We start from the raw sequence: 21,313 nt of genomic DNA, 5'->3' as shown, positions 1-21,313 counted from the left end.
TGTGCACATGCTCTGAAGAGCAAATGTTCCGATAATGGGGTCACATGCTGATTATTATTAGTGTGGATCTGTTGTTCTGAAAAGAAACTTGCCTTTCGAAAAGAAAGAAAAAGGAAGTAAAAGGTTTGTGTATGTGGCGGAGATGGGATCTTGTGGGGTGGCTTCAATGTTTGTCACGAATTAATGAAATTATAATTTGCACAGCTAACATCTTATTGCTCGCAGGAGTACTTGGGCTAGTTGGTTATACATAGATAAAATTTGCACACTTGTTTATTAATATGTTATTGCTAATGTATTACATACTACACAATGAGGCATGTGTGTGCATACACCCCTTTATTAGCTCAATTATCATCTGTTTGAGTGAAGCATTCAGTCAGCATGCATTTTGCTTAAATGAGAAAAGCTAATAAAGGTAAATTTAATAAATTTGCCATGAAGTGCTGTAGCTGATATGCTATATACATAATTCTGCTGTGTTCAATTTTTTTTCATAATACTATAATTTTGTGCAATGAAGCATGTGTTTATGTTCTCCTTTATTAGCTCACTTATCGACTGTTCAATTGAAACATTCAGTCAGCATGCATTTTGCTTCAACTGAAGATATGTTACTTAATGTAAATTAATTCAACTTGCCATCAAGTACAGTAATTAATATGGTTCTGTAGTGTGCTATTATTTATGCAGCACAGAGCTTTGTACGATGAGGCATGTGTGCATGTTTCACTATCTGCTCAATGAAAACACAGCACAGATATTGGTCGACATGTAACAGTAATAAGTTACTAACACTACATTTCTTAGACCAGCAATCAAGTTTAGTAATTTGTAACCTAAATACATCGTGCATGTGATGGCAAGGATCTTCGATATGCATATGCTTTCCACCCTGGCAAAATGATTCCCGTAGTGCGAGATTTCCTTCCCTGGTGGATGCAAATGGCCAGATGAACTCAAGCCAACAAACAGTAGTGCAGCCAGGCCTAACGGAGTCCTCCACTTGCAGTGCCCATGATAATGACAGCATAACGACAAGGCATCCCTGTGCATATCAAATGCACAGCCGCCTTTCCAAACATTTCTTTTCGTCACTGTACACCAGCACCTCTTGTTCCTCTTCTGAAAGGCAATCCATCCACCTGTCCATCTCACACACTCAGTGTCCATGCATAAAGGAAATCTGTTTTCACTTTCGCACACCTTTATCCTTGCGAAGAATGTCTAGGAAGCGACCTCTTGTCATTTCCCGAGCTAAAAAGAAGGAGCAGTAAAGTTAGTACCTGCACTTCAATACAGAAACAATAAGGTTGATAAACACGTAGCATGTTTATGCAATTGAAAAGACACGCAACGACTGCGTGGACTACTTGGCTGCAGTGCTAATGGCGGAGCAAACAACTTCTTGCCCTGCCACCCTCCCACAGCCACTGCAGAGAAGGATGTACGCTCAGTTCTATCATGGCACACCAGACCCTTTGGCAGGAAGGTGGTCTGAGAGCAGGCGATACTGGTCCTCAGAGCAAAAGGGCACCTACTTTTTCCACATCTGCTGACTGTGACTGAAGTATGCTACATGGATAACAGTGATGAAGTCGAGAGCATGATGAAATTTTGTCTGGTCAGGAATTACCATAGCGAAAAACAAAACAGATTCCAACCAAGGCGAAAAATAAGGCACCGACACTGGAGCCTTGTTCACAATCTTCATGCATGCATTGAATAACTATGGCAAGCTGTGAGTAATAAGTTGTGAGTAGGTGAGGGAGTTTTGTTCATTTTGCGGATTGGTGGTCAAAGATAATGAAGAACCCGTTTTCAATGGCAGTGTGCATACCCTCCAAGCCTTTCTTACACTGATGGCAGCATAGACGTTTTTGCTTTGCTTGATGTACTTATCATTCAGATATTGGGGCAGCATGGATTCACATTGAATAACATAAATCCCACTCCCAACTATGGGACCTTTGGAAAGGAAGAAACAAGCATTTGATATTTCACTTACTTTTAAAGTTTTGTTATTGCATCTTTCAAACAATGAATGGGGACGTAAAATCAAAACATTGTGTTGCTCTGCTTGGAGGCTCAATCATGTGCTTAATTGAGACCCATAACAAGTCATTTACTGCCACAGATACCATGTTTAGAAGAGGAGTCATTGCACACGAATTGTCCCATTGTCCCAGATCCTAATAACAATCATCGTTGATTCTCCTTGAAAAAAATTGAGCTAGTTGGTGATCTTGTGAATAACGTTTCACCAAAGTATTTTTCTAAAAAAAAATATTTTTCGTGATAAGCATTTCTTGAAGGTTTCGCAAAGAAGCAAAAGGCAAAAGTTGGTTGGAGGTAATCTTTTTAAAGCAAGTGTGAAAGTAGGCATAACCACAAATCTTTTAGAATATTCTACATGTGTGGTCTATTTGTGTGATGCCAAAGATGAACACAATTATGAATTTTAAGCATTTAATTCACTCAATAAAAATATGAACCTTTCGAAAATTTTGCACAAACACTGTTAATGTTTCATCCACAATAAGTTTTTACCACTTTTTTGTAGCTATGGTTCCCACAAAGAATAATGCTAGACAATCAAATTAAGTGGTCCTCCAGATAATTACTGCTGAAGTAACCAAAAAGCAAGCCATCAGAACGAGATGTTTTTACTGGTTTTACTTTCATGCCACCGAAAAAAGTCCCATTAAAAAAAAATTGTCCATAACGTTTCATAATGGTTTTTGTTTGCACGAAAAATTTTCTAAGCAAAGCGACAATAAAAATTGTGTATTTATTTTTCTCAATAAGTGACACATGAATTATGAGATCATGCTCAGTGCCTTGAGTCGAGGCACTGAGCACGATCTCAGAAGCAGCATGTCATCGGGTGTACTTGCCGAAATGCGAGATCGCTGTTCCAGTAAAAGCATTGTACCCATAGAAAACAAAATGGAACGATAAGCTCTTCAGTGTGCAAGCCCTGGGTTTTGCTATGATGCCAATCTGCTAAAACACCGAGCAGCAGGCTTAGATTAGTGGAGTGCTCACACTATCTCTGCCTAAGATACGCGCTGCTGCGGAGCCCTGAGATACGCCCTAATGCTGATGTTGCCTGACGTCACTTGTTTCGGATTGGTAACTCTCCTCTTGAACCGAAACCCAACAAAAGATATTTCTGTTTCACTCTGAAACAAAACAATAATGTTTTGGTTACATGTTTTGGTTACTGTTCTGGTCAGAAATAGTTTTTTTTTTTGTTTTCGTTTCATTCTGACACACTACCAAAAAGTCATTTTTTGACGATATTCAGACTGAAATCAAGAAGAAGGCCCTCCAGATAAAAATATGTGATAGCTCATTATTGGCACCAATCTTTCAGCTTGTGATATAGAAATTTTATTTGAAGTAAATTTGATTGAGGCAAGAAAAGTAATCTTTAGGTCCAAAACCTATCTCACCGGTAGGCACTACTGAACTGCAAAAAAAAATTCTTTTTTTTGGGGGGGGGGGGGGGGGAATTTGTGAAACCTTATTCACAAGATTGCCAAATAGCCCAATTTTTTTCCAAGGAAAATGGTGATGGTCATTTTCAGGGTCTGGGAAGTTTCCGTGGAATGACCCAGAGGAAGATATTCATTCACGGCAGCAGTGCTCTGATTAAAAGACAAAGCTGCTTCAATCACTTTTCATTTTCTCTCAGAGCACCCCTTTTGTACTGCTCTACATGTCTGTTGGCATGGATGTTTTAGCAGTTTTATAGTTAATTGCAATAGTATTTTTCTTCGTGGCTAGTGGTTAGAATAACCACGAGATTCAATGAAAACAGTGATTGCACGGAGCTTTTCGAACAATGTTTTGACTGTGGAGCTCAGCAGGCATAGTTAAATTCACCTAGCTAGGTGTACCTTGTAGCCAAGATACATCTAGGTTATCACCTAGATGTATCTCGGCTACAAGATTTTAAATTATTTTGTTGTATGAGGGCATTTCAGGCAAAGAGTTCTCAAAACTTGTAAAGCCGAGCCTTCCAGTCTTTTAGAATGTAATGTACTTCTCCTTCACCAATAAACAATTAACCAGGCTAGATTACGCACTGTCAAAATATATATATATATATATATATATATATATATATATATATATATATATATATATATATATACATATATGACTTCATGACGAGCCAATGTAGAAACTTTAAGGCAGCGCCACCACCCAACTTTCATTTTTATGTTGCTTAATTGCCACGGTAAGTGCAGGTTTGGCTATTGCGTAAGCATAATTAAATAAAGCCCAGCATATTCTTCCATTATTATTATTAGCCTGTTTAAAAAGCAAGCAGCAGGATCTTCTGATATAAGCATAGATCTCGAACAGTACAAGAAAGGTCAAGAGATCTTTGCTCATTTACTGTTTTTTACATTTACTGTTTACACTTGTGTTTGTTAAGTGCCTAACTCATGAGTTCAAGACCGTTGGCCACAGGAGCTCACTCACGTTACACTCACACACTGTCACACACTGCCTCTGGGTCACATTCGATGTGCGTCCTTACTCATCAGCACTCATTTCTACTGAGACTCATGCTCGTACCCATAGGCACTCGTGTTTGCATTCATGTCTACTGACAGTCACATGCAGTCAATCATGTCCTATCACCGCCTTCACAACAGCCATCGATAACGAATATTGTGCATGCTCTCTGTTGTAATCACTTTCTCTCTCCCTCTTTTCTCCTCACTCCTCTCTGTAATGCTTTGTTGTTGAGAGTAAATACATAAATAAAAATAAATGTCGATCAGTTGCGTTCACACTCATGTCATCTTGCACTTACTGGTATTCACATTCATGATTATGTTCAGACACACTCAGCAGCTCTTGTATATATACAGTCAACGACCGATTTTTCGGACCCTCTAGGGAACGTAAAAACGTCCGAAAATTCAGGCAGTCCAAAAAAATGCATGCATGCAAAAAACCGCACGTTCCTTTCTTTTTTTCTCGGATCTAGAGGTAAAGGGCCAAGTACCAATCTTCCGAAACCCTGCCACAGCATCAATGAAGGTGCTATAAAAAGAGGCGTTCAAAAACTCTGTATGCAGCCGACTGCCAGTTTATTATGTACATGTGCATCGTACATGCACAAAGGACCTTTCGTCGCATTAAATAGTCCGAAAAATTAGACGGCGGGGGGTTCGAGCGTCCGAAACTTCAGACGTCCTTTACATTGATTCTATGGGGCTCGTGACAGTGCCGCGAAGACGTCCGAAATATCAGGCATGTCCGAAAACTTGGGCGTCCGAAAATTCAGTCATTGACTGTATATAATATATATATTCACATCAACTCACACTTACTAGCTGTCACTCTCACACTCAACGATACTCATTCATGTTCATGTACCTACTCACCTTCATTAGCATTCACTCGAGCCCATAATTACATCCTCTCACACTCACTGGCACTCCCTCGCATTCATACTAATGCCCCACTCACACATGCTGATGGTCACTGATGACCATTGACACTAACTCCCATTTATATTCACATTCTTCATCACTACTGCTCGCACTCACGACTGTGAAATGAGTGAGTGAGTTTGAGTGATTGTGCCTATGAGTGAGTATGCCAAGCTTTGCCTGTTAAAAATGGGCATCTATAAGCACAAGCACATTGCATTACATGTTCATCAGAATGTGGCCATCGTAGCCAGGAATCGAACCCATGACTTTGAACTCGTTAACAGTACAACTACAGCTGCCGAACTACCGCAGCAGCTGTATCAAGTGCAAAACAGGTGCACTTGATGCACTGTCATGTGCCCAGATCTGTGAGCTTGTTCATAACTGTGAAAGGTTCAGAAGTCCAAGAAAAATCCAAGGACACTTAAAGATTTCTTATGAGTTGTGAATGCGAAAGCATTAATGCCCAATTCAACACCGCTGAGCGGTCCTTCGAGTTATGAACTCCTCGCAGGCAAAGCGAGCATGCTGAGATGCTTGGCGCATTTTGATTTGACCTTACCAAGGCGCAGTACGCAGGCAAGAGCATGCATGGACAAGGAACATGTGGATAGCAAAGGCTTCCGAAAGCAAGAGCGATGTGGCATTGCAGCGATGCCCTCTCTCCTTACGCAACACTTGGTGCGCTACCATAGCAGCAGGTGTTCCTTTTTGACTGCTCTGCTTCATCGAGGTGCACTCATGACGTGGTGTCACATCGAATGGGAATTAGCCTGCTGTTTTTGCTGCTACAGATAACAGACAGACACTGGCTTTTTCGCTCAATGGGCCATTTGACGCTTTCACATCAAAAACTTGTGTCAAGAAATAAGAAAGCTTAAATGAAGAAACCAATGCAGACAGCGCTGGGCAGAAAGCATGACACTCGCAGCAAGACTTAACGGCACTCAATGGTCTCAATTTATAAATTATTTGCAACAGTGGCTCTGAGATATAGCATGTGGTAGGCTCATTTCCAGGCAACAATGGCCCTGCTTCATCAGAGCAAGGACTTCTGGTGCACTGGTTTTATGATGCATGTTCAACCAGTTTGCCCAGACTGAGCTCAGGCCTTTCACTAGCCCATGCACAGCTATGGAATGTAGCACTGTGGTAACACCTAACACATAGTTATTAATTTACAAGCACCCTGGCTTCATCTGTCTATTGCATTCTTTTTGACATGGGGTCAGCCCTTTCCTCAATGGTGTACACATCTACTAGCCAGCAGGCTTACACATAGTACAAGCACAAACCTCTAATGTGAACACAACACTATAGCATCAGTTCAATAAAGGCAAGGTGACATGACAAAGAGACTTTACCTGTGCAATGGGGTTGACTTACAAGCTTACATGAAAACTCTTGAATTGATTTAAATTTTGGGGTTTCATATGTCAAAACCACAATTTGATTATGAGGCACGCCGTAGTGAGCGACTCCAGATTAATTTTGACCAACTGGTGCTCTTGCATTTTGCTGCCTTCAAAATGTGGCTGCTATGACCAAGTTCTGATCACATGACATCATGCTTAGCAGTGCAACACCACAGTCACTAAGCCACCACGACGGGTGTGGAAACTCCTTGCCCCATGCAAAGCCTCAAATAGACAACACGTGTTAATATGGCCACAGTGTTAATAAATTAATAAAGGTTTCCAGCAATCACCAAAAAACAGGGCATTATACTTACATTCTTCAATTCCCAGCTTGTATGCAAGGTTCTGAAGGTCCTTTACTTTTTCAAGCAGTGCTGCTGCAGTCAAGCTGCCAAGTTCTGCAAGCAAGCAGTGAAATCAAGTGCCAACTTCAAAGTAATTGAATGACACTTAACATGAAAATACTTGCACTTTATCATGGTTACCAGCTGTACCGTGCATTTAGCTACCTTGTGTGTTTAACTCACTCAACATAACAGTTTATTGTAGCCTATTTCACTTGCTTGCTGTGATTTGCTGAATAACTTTTCATATGGCAAGAAAAGCTCACGTTACTCAAATTTCTTGACCAACTTCAATGAAACCTCACTTCAGCTCAATTTGTTAGAAAGGATGTCACCAAAGCAATCATGTTAAGCCTATAAGGCTAGACAACCACACATACCTACTTTAAATACTAAAGTTCAGACTGCCCTGCAGCAGATGACAAGAACCATTAGCAGCATGCCATGTAACCACGAGAAAGTCAAGATCAGATTTCAATTTCAGATTTGCATGCAGCATGCTGTCTTAAAGGGGTTGGGACACCAAATTTCGAGGCTATAAAAAGCATGTTGTAGGCTGCTTCCGTATGCAAGGACACCCAGAACGAGGTATCAGACGCTGCAAACATTTCAAAATAATTTTAATTCAGCTCCAAAAAGTCATTAAAAACTCCTTCTCGTAGTCGAGACCCACCGCTAGCGCGGCAGCTTCTACGTCACAGAGGAGGAACGAAAATATTGACGTCATAGCACACCAGCACAAAAACGTGACGTATGATGAGTAGCGATGAAATGCCGATTACGGAGCCTGCTGAGCCGAGCGACCGAGCATAGCCTCCACTATGACCGAGCTACAGGCATATAGAAATCCTTTCTTAATGCAAAGAAGCGGTACACGGACACAGGAGGAGAGAAGTGGACAACACGAACGCCGCACGGCGGCCCGCGAATGGCAAACTGCGTGCAGCGAGTTGCCGTGCCTACGGGCCTTTGCACGTTTGAGTGAAAAACAATAGCCGGCCGACTCCGAAAGGGACCAGGATATGCGGCGATCGCGTTGTCCGCTTCTCTCCTCGCATAGTCGCATAGTCGGCAGCTCGGAGCGGTCTCTCCTTCGCTTGGCCTTTCTCAATGTGAAGGCCCGTCGAAACTCGCCGCACGCCGTTTGCCGTTCGCGGGCCCCCGTGCGACGGCGGTTTTGCTCGCGAACGGCGAGATTTCCTAGCTGTAGAGAGCACGGGCCCGGGACCTATTTGTGCGGCAGCCGTACGGCGAAGCGGCCAATCAGCGTCCGAGGAGTGGTCACTCTGTGCACCGACGGCAGCTTCACCGCCTCTGATCGTTCGGCGCCGCCGATATCGTGGCTAGGCCTTTTCCGGTTCACTTCGAAGCTAAAGCTTACGGCGCTTCGGAATGAATCACCGACTCTCACAAGCCGCAATATTTTCTTACCGTTGTTGTCGCTCTTCGCAATAATTATAATAATCGCGACATGCACTTCGAATCACCAGTTGACCTCTGCTGGCAGAGCACGCGTATGAGCGAGCAGACGACGCAGCATAGTTTTACGTCACAATTTTTTGTGGCTCACGTGACCAAGCCATGTTGCGTTTCCTCCTCTGTGACGTCATAGCATCCCCCGGAGCCCAGAAACCGAAACCGAAATCGCTCGGTATAATAATGCTATTATTAAATTATTTATCGGATATATATGAATCCCGCTGTGAGTATCGTGCTCCCTGAAGCATGACGCAACGTTTGAATCAACAAACGCATGAACGAAAATTTTGATGTCTCCACCCCTTTAACAATATTTTTCACCCTTACAATATTTTGCCTTAAATATAAAGCCTCATGCTGTATACACTATACATGAGATGCACTGAGCAGCTACAAAGGTTCAAGTCAGGCTGAGTCTGGGTTTTGTGTCACTTCTGGCAAGGTGTAATGGCACTATTTTTGTATAGTACTGGCACAAAAAATGTGTATTTCTGCAAGTTGGTTCCAATTTTACATTGTTCCTACTATGTAGTTACGTGGTCACTACAAATATTTATTACACAATACAAGATTTCACTGCAGTTAGCCATTAAAGGGACCGACAACCACCTGGAATGTGTCTTGAGATTAGAGTGCCGATGGAAAGATTGTGACTCACAATGATAGGAAAAAGCATAATTTTATCCCTTAAATGAGGAACTATATTTTTAAATCAGCACAGAAACTTGCTAAAAATGACGGGGGGGGGGGGGGGCAACATTCTATGGCGAAATATGTCATAAAGCCTTGAAGACTGGCCATTTCTAAATAGATGCACATAGATGTAAATAGATGTAGCTCGTTTCAAATGCTATTCGCCGTGAGATCCAACTACAGGAAGTAGCATTGCTGCCATGTTAGTGCGGATAGGCGGCCGACGACATGCATCGAGGTGTACACAGAGGATGGGTGTTCTGCTGTGAACGATTTGGCCTGATTTTCTGGTTGTTACGATTTGGTTCAGGGAACAGGTTTATTGGTTGGAGTCGAAGATGCCTTTGAGGGCAGCAAGGAAGAAACTGCAACAGGCATGGCACACAAACATATATTGAAAGACAGAAATGACAATTACAAGGACACAGAGCATTGGGCTTACGAGAACAATAGATAAGCGTCTCCACCGAACGTTTGTGTTCCAACCGCATGCTCATGGTTTGGAGTTCCAGAAAGTTGGCAGGATGCATCGCTCGATTTGAATGAGAGCAGGTGGCAGGCGAACTCTCGCAGGCTCTTGTTCATCAGTGTCATATGTACGAGGTATGTGGCGCAGAAAAGAAGAAGAGGACGATGTGCATGTATCAGTTCGAAGGGCACGAGCTCCGAGGTGCGTGATACGAGCTGTGATCGAGGGAGAAGCGGTGCCAAGCTGGGGTTATTGATGGGGCTCTGGGCCAAGAAGGTTGTAGTGTTGGCATCGCACTGGCATGGGAGCCATGGAGGTCCGGTCAAGTCTGTGATGCTGGCGGTCCAGGGTGTGGCTGTCGACCTCAGCAACGTTTGAGTGAGGCTCCTTTGACCTACTGCAGCCTCTTATGGCTGTGCCAGGCACTCCAGGAAGGATCCCCCTTCAGAGGCAGACCAGCACGTACGACAGTCCTTGGTGCGTCTCATCGGTACTCGAAGAAGCAGCGGTGGAACCCGGAGTTAGGCCTAATCAATGAGGCCGGGGTGCCAGGTCACCGTTGAAGTTCGGGACACCGGCATCAGAGATGGACGAGTTGACTGGCCGACATAAGGCAGCAATGTTTATTGAGTTGGCGAGAACACTGAGTACGAGGAAGATCCGACACGCTTCGGACTCGGAAGATATGTGCAACGACAAAAGTCTGTAATAACGGCCCTTTCTAGTAGCGTCGCAGCCATAGGCTAGCTTGGCCTGACTTCCGCATTCGAACGCCAAAGACTAACGTAGGTAGCTGGTAGTAAGGAGATTATTAAGTAGGTTGCATAAATGTTAGTATATCTTTATGGTGTTTTAGTTTGAGTGAGTTTTATTTTTAGTTTGGGGTAGAGTGTAATTAAAATCTATTTGCGGTGCTGTTCTGCATGTCCCAACTCCATCTCTCATAACATCCACACGCCCCCGAGATCGGTGACGCATGATAATCAGCTGGGCGACCACAGAGGAAGACGTCTCATTTAGAGGTCCCCTCGTGCGTTGGTGCTCGACTGGGTCCCACCGACAGCTGTTGGCCTCGCGAACGCTGACGACCAACCCAAGCCAATGTGCGTTCCTTGCTCCGCTGCTTCTCAGTTCTGTCTGCCTCTGCCAATATGGTCTCTTCTTCTGTAGGCTGCTTGAGCCATGCATTATTCACTGATTAACTCAGTGCGCTTTCGCGACATTTGCTTATTCATAGCTACATTATTTCCTTTTTCCTTTAGCACTCCATGAGTGCACGTGCAGCAAGGTGTTATCCTTGTTGTGGGTGATGCAGGTGCCGCGGTGCCACTTGCTTCTATGTTTTCAATCTCATTTCATTGTTGTTTTTAAAGCGGTTCATGGCACTTCACCACACTGGTAAAGAAACATGCTGACTACAGTGAACTGATCCTATGTTGCCCTCAAATGGCACTTTTATGCATAAAATGGGTAGAATATTCTTATATATTTGAAAAAAGCACAAACTGTAATTCAATAGTGGTCTGGCACTCAGCTATACAGTCTCAGTTCCCGCTATTTCTTGGGGCTTTTTGTGTATTTTACACTTGCACTCCGCCTACTCTGTTAATATTGTTGCACAAGTTAATGCCTCATTCTGTGCCTTCCTTGCAGTAGTTTAAAACAGTACATATTCCTGTACAACGTAGGTAAAGTTGCAAGTTAATGAACATTCTAGATCACCAATTGTACGCATACAAGTGCACTTCTTTTTTTTTGTTACTTGCCGTGAAATGCAAGCAGCTTATGTGTTCAATTAAGCAAGCTAGGCCACTATGAATGACAGCATGTTAGCATAATCATCAGGCTGCTTCAGTGGAGATAATTAAGGCGATAGCCTTAGACGGCTCATGGGACTAAAAATCTCATGTCCGGCGTTATGGCATCAAAATTCATAGAAAGTCGAACCCTCGGCCTTTGGCTGGAGTCGAACCCACCTGCTTTGGTGTTCATTAAAACAAAGTTATTTAAAGGGACACTAAAGGCAAATATTAAGTCAAGCTTAAGTGATAGATTAGGGCTTGACAATCTCTAAGGCGTCAATATTATCGTAAACACAACCTTTGAGGTAAATGCAGGATATTATTAAAGACTCCCCCAGGCCATTCAAGCACTTGCCCGATGACAAAAGCATTCCTCATTTAAATTTTGTCACTAGGACTCAACCACTCGTTACAAAAACATCCTTTTGCTACATTATACGACGAAATAAAATGCTACTAGTACAGTTCTATATCATTTATAAAAAAAAAAAAATAAGAACTCACTGACAAAGATGTGGGCAGTCAAAAGGTTTTGTTTTCGCTAGACTCTGCGCAGCCCAAGCTTTCACATTTCAGTAGTTTCGTTATCACACGGTGCTGCGCTAGTATTGATGGCTTGCGAAACTTGCACAAACTGCAAGTAGCAGAGAATTCAAATTCCATGTGATGTCACAGGCTGCACGAATGGTCCATGCTACTTGGCCAAAAGCAGCTGCAGCGGCTAATCACCACTCTGTTTTGGTTTCTCTATAGCAAGAGACTACTGCTGTCTGTCAGGTGCTGTTTCACTCACCGACGGCAGCAAAGGGCGGTCATGGCGCATGCAACGTCGCCACTCACCGTTGGGTCGTGGCAGATTTGAATTGTGGTAAAGGTAAACCCACTACCTTTGGTCTTAATTAAGGTGAAGTGAATTAGAGCATATTTAATTAAGATATAGTTAATTAATTCCCAGTCTTTCCCATAGTTAATTAAGGCATTCAAGCCCACGACCTTTGGTGTGAGTCAAACTCTGGACCTTTGGTGTTTGTCGAAACCACTTGGAGCTTTGGGTGAACTGGCGATACCTTCAATTTGTATTCCAATTAACATTGTGATGTTCGAGAGTCGAACCCACGACTTTTGGTAAAAGTTGAATCCACAAACTTTAGTGTTAGCAAAGTAACTAGTTGGGCTTGTTAGTTGAACACAGTGGAAGGCTACAGCGTGAGAACCGACAGAGACAAAGGAGACACGCAAAGTACACAGACAGCGCTGACCAACATTACGGTTGATCACATAAACGCCACGCGAGACACAGCCGTCATTTTCACTTTCCGGTGCACATTTCGCAACTTCTCTGACAAGAGTCAGTAGACCAGGACAGTCTTTGTTAGATTCCATGGCAAATTTTCGCTTGAGCTGTAAAACTTCATGCAAATCACGCACTTTACACACTTTTGTGTGCCTCCTTTGTCTCCGTCGGTTCTTGCGCTGTAGCTTTCCCCTTCGGTGTTAAATAAGGCGAAGTTGATTAAGGCATTCGAACCCATGACCCAACGTGGAGATACAGGTGAACTGGCCACATCTCAAAGTTGGATTCTAATTGATATCATGAAGGACAAGCACCAACCTCACTCACTACCTTTGGTGTTAATTAAGGCACAGTTAATCAAGGCACTCAAACCCACGACCTTTGCTGGGAAAAGCAAGTAATAAGTAGTAACAACACATTAGAATGAGAATGTCAAGTAATGTAACGAATGTCTCGCGAGCATACGCTAAACTGTCAACTTTTTTTATTGCCCTTGCATCATTTTATGTGCATGACAGTGATGTGACAAAGTTGTAATTATTTGAGGAGCTACAATAATTTGGTTGTTTTATTGTAGCTAATAGTTGCCACTGCGTTGCATCGAGCTAACACCACAATGAAGAATGAAAGGAAATTATAATAGCCGTCTTTCAATTCAGTGTTATGATGTCCTGCATCTAGAGTCTGCCGTTTCACACGATCCTCGTCTAATACTAGCTTTGTTTTGTAGCAGCAAATAAAAATACAAATGGCAAGATTTAATTGCGAAGCAAAATGAATTCCCCGTAGTGGCATCAGAACCACATATTAAAGGAACACATCTGGCCACATAGCCACAAAGCAAGAGTCAAGCAATTAACACAAGTACCATAGTGCAGTTATCATAATATGAAGCGTATGGTGCAATATGAGATGAGTGCATGCTTACAATTCTTTTTTCTGCTGCTAAGTGATGTTCGCTCCACCGTGTTCACGTTTCATGTTATCAGAGATAGCACAGTGATGAACACATGACAAGTCACTTCAGCGTGGTATTCACGTCTCACTGCTACAACTTCATTTGTTTAAAACAAGGTAAAATGCTTTTTGTGATGTACTCAAAACACGAAATGATAACAAAATTGATAATAAAATGCTTTTGTACACCATCAAAAAATGCAGACCAGCATTTACGAAGAAACAGTCATAAAAGATATTCATACTGTACACGCACATGTAAACATATAGTGCATAGCAGATGACATGCAGCGCAATGCACACTATATGTGGTTCAACCAGTGCCTACCAGGCTGCGACATGCTCAATCTCATGACCAATACCTAAAAGTAAAAAAATTTTTTACTTCCTATTATTACAAATTATCTTTATTTATCTGTGTGTTTGTAAACTGCAAATAATCGTACAGAAAGATGGCACATCGCCTGCGCGTAAGGAAGCGGAGCCATTAGCCGACCAAGTGCCGCCATCTTGCAAGTACAAAACTAGCCGAAAGAGTTTTTGGGATGGCCACACTAACGATGCAACATGCGCACCTGCCTGTATCAGCTGATTTGGTCCATTAATCTATTGGTCGAACACATGGGTGGCGACGACGGTTTTTGCCGAGATGCCTCCCACCTCTGAGTAACAGAAACAGATGTCGAAGGCTATGACATCAAAGCGTTCATGCTTTATTCTGTCACCGGCAGGAAATTTTGCAAAATAAAAAGGCATCCGTGGCATTTCTTCACTAATAAAAATTGTTGTGGCTGTTTTTAGACTGCAATGCCAGCATTTGATACAGCAGCTATTCCGCTGCCCCACCTGCATGTCTTTCGAATTGCTCACCCCATCGATATCATCTATCACCGTCGCCGACGTTGATACACAGTAAGTGGAGGAGATTTCGCAGATTCAAAAAATTATGTTTTCAAATTTCCAGACGTATCCCAGATGAACTTTTGCAGGCATAGATGCTTCACATAGTAAGCTTTTCATCGCCCCTAAAGAAAGGGCAATGCTTGAAAATTGTTGCTGGTCACTTTAAGCGTAGACAAGAATTTGTGCATCAGAAACAGAAATACTGCATTTACTTGATTCTAACGCATCCTCAACTGTACCATGCACCCGCTTTCCATGACAAAAAAAAAAGGGAAAAAAAAGACCGCCCTCGATTTTACCGTGCATCTGTTTGACGCGGCCTAAAGAAAGAAAAGTCCTTTACAGTACCACGCACCTCATTCTTTCATACAAGAATACAACTTTTTTTCATTTGCAAAAACAAATATTCACTCCCAATACACTAAAGTTGCAATAAATAAATGCGGTAGTTTCGCTCGAAAGGCGAAGCATCGATTACGATAGCAAATTAGTAGACAGCTATACGTAATGTAAGAGTAGCAGTTTTAATGGCCGTATGAACTTTTAAACATTCGCTTACTAACTAAATTAACAAGCATAGTGTCATGTGCGCACAAGAACAAATGAACACGTCTCACGGAATGACTGCGGAAACTCTTTATCAAAACGATGGAGTGGGAAAGTGCGTTAGCAGGAGCGAGCGAATTAATCTTTGTGTGGCCTCTCGCTTCAATGCGCAATAAGCGACAAGAACAGAGCATGGTGCACCTAGATGCATTAGACTCTTGTCTCCATCGCAGATCGCTTTCAAGATAGGGCTCCTATGGCCACGCCGTACGTAGCAGCCGCCGGAGCAGAAAGTAGAAAGTTTGTGCAAGTTTCTGGAACTCCGAACGCCGGCGATGCGGCCCAATTTCTGTCTGTCTCCGCACACGTGATCACTTTCCTTTTAATTGTGGTCTCACGATGAACTCAGCATGTCTTTGCAGTCGGCACTTCTATGCTGATAGAGTAAATGTGGAAAACGGGAAGACGGATGGTGCGCTAACCTAAGCATACATGCTACAGCACATGGAGAAAGCTATGGCAGCTAGGCCCAAAGCGTCTGCGAGGTGGCTATTTTCAAATGCCGATGATGATATGGTAATGCAGATTTAGGGTCATACTCGATTCTAACACGCAGGCTATTTTTGGACCCGTTTTATCGAAAAAAATGTGCGCGTTAGATTCGAGTAAATATGGTACTACACCACTGTGACAACTTCAACAAATCAGTAAGGTGAATGCTACCCGAGTGTAGTTCCATGTAATGAAATTACAGAATTATATAATAGCTAGTGGTGCAAAATTTCCTTGAAGTTGGCCTTTAAGGTTGCAGACCAAAAGCTTGTCTTTCCAAAGCTCTTAGCATCAGTGCTACTATCTCACCTTGCAGCATGACTAGGCCGTCTTCGTCCAGAGCCCACTTTGGCTTTGTGCTCCTTGTGTGTGCAGGCTAATATTCAAATGGGGAAGTGTGGTAGAATCAATTAACAACAGCGAGAAGCAAAATGCCCACAGAAGGCACATATCAGCATTCTACAGCCTCAAAAGCCCTCATGTACAATCTAGCAGTAAAGCTGTTTGCAGTGAAAAGTGCGAAATTTTTAAACATAACTTTGGTAGACCCACTTTAACGTAAGCAGTTCTAAGGTGAACTCGTCAACTAAGGAAGGCAAACACACAGCAAGTTCCTTTTCTGCAGTATTCCTGCACACATTGTTCTTAGTTCCTGTGATTGGCCTCGTCCCCAGTCTTTCCTAGACATAGAATCCTTCAATAACGCAGAACTTTAAGCTTTGCCTGGTTTCCAATAAAAGCAATGCCAGAAAAAGTTTCTCAGGACAAACGATTTCCCCCATGCAAAGCAACTAATGCAAATTGCTGTGGTGCTGCACCTGCTACAAAGTGACAGCACTGCGTCAACTGACCTTGCCTTGTGTTGCTTTACGATAGCCCCTTCTGTCACAAATTATGACGGAGTGTTCTTAAACCCTCCAAATTTTTATATATATATGTATGAATAAAGGGAAAATCAGACATCCACCCGTACATAGCAATCGCTACAATTGCTCCACCTTGCGGGTTTCCGCAGAACTACTACGTCAAACATATATATATAGACACACACACAGGGTGTCCCAGGTAACTTGGACCAAAATCTTTACAATATCTAAGAGCTCTACAGAAATCGTACCGACTGTATAGTAGCCATAGTCATATGTACTTACGGCCAGTATTCTTTTCATCACTAAGTAATACCTAATTACTTTTAATTAATGTTTTTTTTTTATTATTGCTTGAATCGCAAACATATCAATTAAAAAGTTGTAGGGCACCTCAAATAACCTCCGAATCAAGCATTTGTTTAGTGATCAGCTTTGTCTCGCTGGTTTTTCAGAGAAAAAAACAAAAGCACGCAAAACATCCAAAATACGAAATAGATATGCGCTCGCGCACCGCTACTCAAGCGCTACCAAGCGAATAGCCATGGATACACGGCTTTACCAGCAGCAGCCGCTCGATACAGGGCTTCACGCTATGTCAAGGTTGCGGCATCAAGAGAACACGCCGCGGACGCATTGATAAGCGTAGTAGAGCCTTGTACGATGTGGCGATAAGAGAATGCAGCCACTATATTATACCGCTAGCCATTATATCAAGAGCTGAAGTATTTGCTACAATTAGATGCACTGGTTATTATTGATATCAGGGCCTTCCGGCACAATAAAGAACACTAATTAACAGCAGTGGTAAGGAGAACATATCAAACTTCTAATCAAAAACAATAGTGCCTTTCTTGAAATACAATTGTTTTGCATTACAATCTGTACTGAAGTGACATATTTTTTTAGGTTAGAACAGGGTTATGTTTACATTCAGCACTATGTTCAATATATTCATCTTGCCATCATTAGTTGGAATATTCAATACACAGAGTGATGCCGAAACTAAAAGGGATAAAGACAGTGTGGCTTTTTTTAACAATGGTGCAAAAAACCTAGAACAAAACTGGAAAGGCCAAAACTGGAAAGGCACAGCTGGAATCATAAATGGATGGGACATGGCTTCCACAAAAATATGCAGATCCCACGGACAGTGGGAATTTATGAAGGCGAAGCTTCCTGTGCTGGTTGCTTTGATTGACGATAATTATTGGTGTTGCTGACGGTGAATGTTTAATTTCTTCAATGTTCAGTCCAACCTGAAAGTGGTGGGTTGATGTTAAATGTTACCTTGTGTATACTACTGCTGTTTGTCTGCACAGTACACGGAACATCAACGGAGAGGTGTTTGCTTGAGGCGTTGTCAAGCACATTTCATAACCTCCAGGAGGGTTGAGCAACGTCATTGCCTCACATGGCACATTGCATCGTGGCAGAAGTATCAAACTTGAATTGGATTATGGGGCTGTATGTGCCAAAACCACAATTAGATTATGAGGCATGCTGTAGTGGTGGACTCCAGATTAATTTTGACACCGAGATATTCTTTAAAGTGTCCCAAAATCTAACTGCACGGGCATTTTCTATTCCACCCCCATTAAAATGCGGCTGCCGAGGTCGGCATCAAATCCATGACCTCTGGCAATGCCATAGCCGCAAAGCTACCGCAGTGGGTGCAGAAGTGTTGATTTGACGGTTGACCACTTCCGTAGTGCCGCCTTGACCCCGCGGTGCACTTTAATTAATGCGGCTCTGCTTCAGCATGCCCTGTGTAATTTGTCAGCTTGACATATTGGCATGGTGCTTATTTTTCAGAAATAACAGGAACGTACTGTATGGTACCTTGAACTTAAGCTTATCCAGTTTCCACGCAACCGCTGTCATGTAGTAGGGTTTCCTTGCCTTCTCACGGCACCTCCCCCCACCCCTTGTATGGGAACTGCCTCTTCCACTCCCTCCTCTCTACAGTTCAATCTATGTCCCCTCTGGACCTGCAGGTTAGTAGAAAGGAAAGCACTGCAGATTCTGCAATGCTTTTGAGGGAGGTCACGGATAATTACAGCTGTCAAGTGGGTAATGTGGTGACACCCAGGTAGCTCCAGAGGGCATTGTGCACAGTTGACACAGTGGGGTCCAAAGGAGTTTCTTGCATCATCTTTCTTCTCTGAGTGCCCCCTGCTTGTATACACACGCTCTGATCCCCCCTCCCCCCCCTTTCCCGCCCGACGCAGTGTGCCAGACAGCAGCAGCAGCAGTGGGAAAGTCGAAGGAAGAGGCAAAGAAAGCTTCGCTTTAAAAGTGTGATTTATTTTCAATTCGGGCATGCAGCACCTAAATGAATGGAAGACAGCATTGGTTGCACATAGCAGCCATGCACTGATCCTCTCCAGTGCCTCGATGTGCCCAGAATTCAGGAAAATACAGAATTTTCGCTCATTTTGTGCTCCATAAGTTAACAGCGATAGTATGATCATACACATACACTCTCAGCTTGGCAAAGGCAATGCTGATGTAAAGGAGACTGGGTGAGACTGTATACTTGCAACGGTGAAGGTAAAGCATCCTGTTCATGACATGGAAAGAGATTTCTAAGAAGATACTGGCAAGCTAGTTGGTAGGGCTTTGTAAACAAATAAGCGCAGAGCCCTCACTCACCTGTTTTTTTTTTCTAGTGTTTCCTTTTTCTGCCTCTTTGCTTTTTGTACACCCGGCGGCAAAGTATTGCGGGGCACGAGATTTGAGAAAAAGCTGAATATCTCCGCAACCTTAAAACGCAGTCTGGTATTAGCATTTCAGGCTTCAACTAGAATGTGTCAACAACATTGTCCTATTCAGTTTTACTGGCTACTGCTACAAGCTGCTCGGGAACTAAACGGTTTCGGTAATCCCGTGGTCCTTACACATTTGTTGCTGGTTGTACATGGCTCCTGATGTTCATAAGCTAGAGCCAACTTGCTCTGACCACGAGTGCAACAGGGCCCATAACCTGATTTATTAAAGAAAGTCTACAAAATGCTTGGCGGGCATCATATACAATGTTAAAATGCTGTAACCTGTGTGCACGCGTGGTAATCACACATGAAATGTCAGGTAGCTACTAATACGTAGACCAAACCCCAATAACAGAATCCCAGTGCTGATATGCTATGCAAAACACGGTTTGCAACCCTTTCGTTTTGATAAAATTTCGCCAACTGATTCACCTAAGCTAAAGAGAGAAAAACTCACCGAAAGGAGCGCAGCGAATTCCATAACTCCAGGTACTGCAAGAAACATGCACACGAATTTATGCTTATGCACCTCCTATTTACTCTAAGGAAATGTGGCTACGTAGAAAAACGGAACTCGCGGTCATATGACCACAATTCGCTTATTACTCTGGCTACGCATTCGAGACGGAGAACTCACTTGGCTCGGGCCATAGCTCAGGCGACAGCCGCCCATCCAACTGTTCTTCGCTTAAAAGAGCCATTTCAGAGTCATCTGAAAACATAGGAAGGGGTTACAATCCAACAAGAAAACCTTGCATCACGAGCATGTAGGCACAATTCTGTCCCAAGTATAACGGAACTGCTCTCAGCAGCAGCGGTCGCTTGACTAGATACTGCGCCGGTTGTCACAAGCTCCCCTCAAGAAGCTCGCCGGAACACTGTAGGATACAATTCTCATCCTGAAGCAAATAACCGCGCGTCGTACGTTAGAAAACAGACAAAATGCGCCACTATCACAGCTGCGAGAGCAACAAGCGTACAAATTTACCTCCATTGCCACACGACGCCATCATAGAATAAAGAACCAACTTAGCCATTTTTCCACTGCGGAAGACACTTACCAGGGGCCGCCACCAGCCGCAGCGTTGTGCGTGGCCCATTTGTTGTTGTTCGTTTTCTGCATAGAGTGAAACTCTATGGTTTTCTGCTAAGCTTGGGTATGGATAGGTTAGGCGGCTTGGGCGCAAAAGGACTTTTGAGAAGCGCTGGATAAATACTTCTACTTTCCGCTTTTCGCAAAAGAGCATGGCGATGGATTGAGTGCCGGTAAAAATAGAGCAGACGACTACACTGGCGCTTCTGCTCTGAATTCGAGCTATATTTGCCTTTGCCAACCAGCTTTCAAAAGGCAAGCACAGTTTTCTGCTGCAAAGTTGCTTTGTTTTTTTACTCGCCTTGAATCAGTTTCCTTAGGGGACTCTTGCATTGCCCAGAGGGCGCTGCGAATAGATGGATGGATGGAAGGTAGGAGCGTCCCCTTTGAAACGGGGCGATAGCAGTTGCCACCATGCTCAGATTTTTATTTTGCCTTTTATTTTTATCTGTGTTGTGTGTTGTTGAATTTCTCGATTTTCTTTAAATACGTTTTCCTACCCTTTTAACCTCATGTCACCTCTCTGCTTTTGAGCCACCAATCCTCCAATCGCCTTTTGCTAATTTCCACCGCATATTTATTTACATGACTATTATTATCTCTGAACCCTAGGGCCTCAGGAAGGGTGACTGTGGCCGCATCGACATCGGGCTTGATACCATCA

General features: G+C 43.1%; 1 protein-coding gene across 3 annotated transcripts; it reads right to left on the bottom strand.

Annotated features, from left to right (window-relative positions):
* Nucleotides 1-324: 324 nt before the first annotated feature.
* lin-52 (DREAM core complex component lin-52) lies at nucleotides 325-20,867 on the bottom strand. Of its 3 annotated transcripts, none has more exons than XM_070521563.1 (7): nucleotides 20,618-20,867; nucleotides 20,194-20,268; nucleotides 20,014-20,048; nucleotides 16,229-16,295; nucleotides 7,195-7,278; nucleotides 1,207-1,257; nucleotides 325-1,125 (listed from the first exon to the last, which is right to left on the bottom strand). In XM_070521563.1, exons 2-7 carry the CDS (start codon nucleotides 20,255-20,257, stop codon nucleotides 1,058-1,060), a joined length of 369 nt encoding a protein of 122 aa, XP_070377664.1. In that variant the 5' UTR covers nucleotides 20,258-20,268; nucleotides 20,618-20,867; the 3' UTR covers nucleotides 325-1,057. The 3 variants fall into 3 exon arrangements, with proteins under 3 accessions (XP_070377664.1, XP_070377663.1, XP_070377665.1); XM_070521562.1 differs by lacking the exon at nucleotides 20,618-20,867 and adding an exon at nucleotides 20,545-20,613; XM_070521564.1 differs by lacking the exon at nucleotides 20,618-20,867 and adding an exon at nucleotides 20,357-20,503.
* Between the last annotated feature and the right edge of the window lie 446 nt (nucleotides 20,868-21,313).

Source organism: Dermacentor albipictus, chromosome 7 (genome assembly GCF_038994185.2).
Source record: "Dermacentor albipictus isolate Rhodes 1998 colony chromosome 7, USDA_Dalb.pri_finalv2, whole genome shotgun sequence".
Taxonomy (NCBI): Eukaryota; Metazoa; Arthropoda; class Arachnida; order Ixodida; family Ixodidae; genus Dermacentor; species Dermacentor albipictus.
This window is presented reverse-complemented; position numbering and strand designations above follow the sequence as displayed.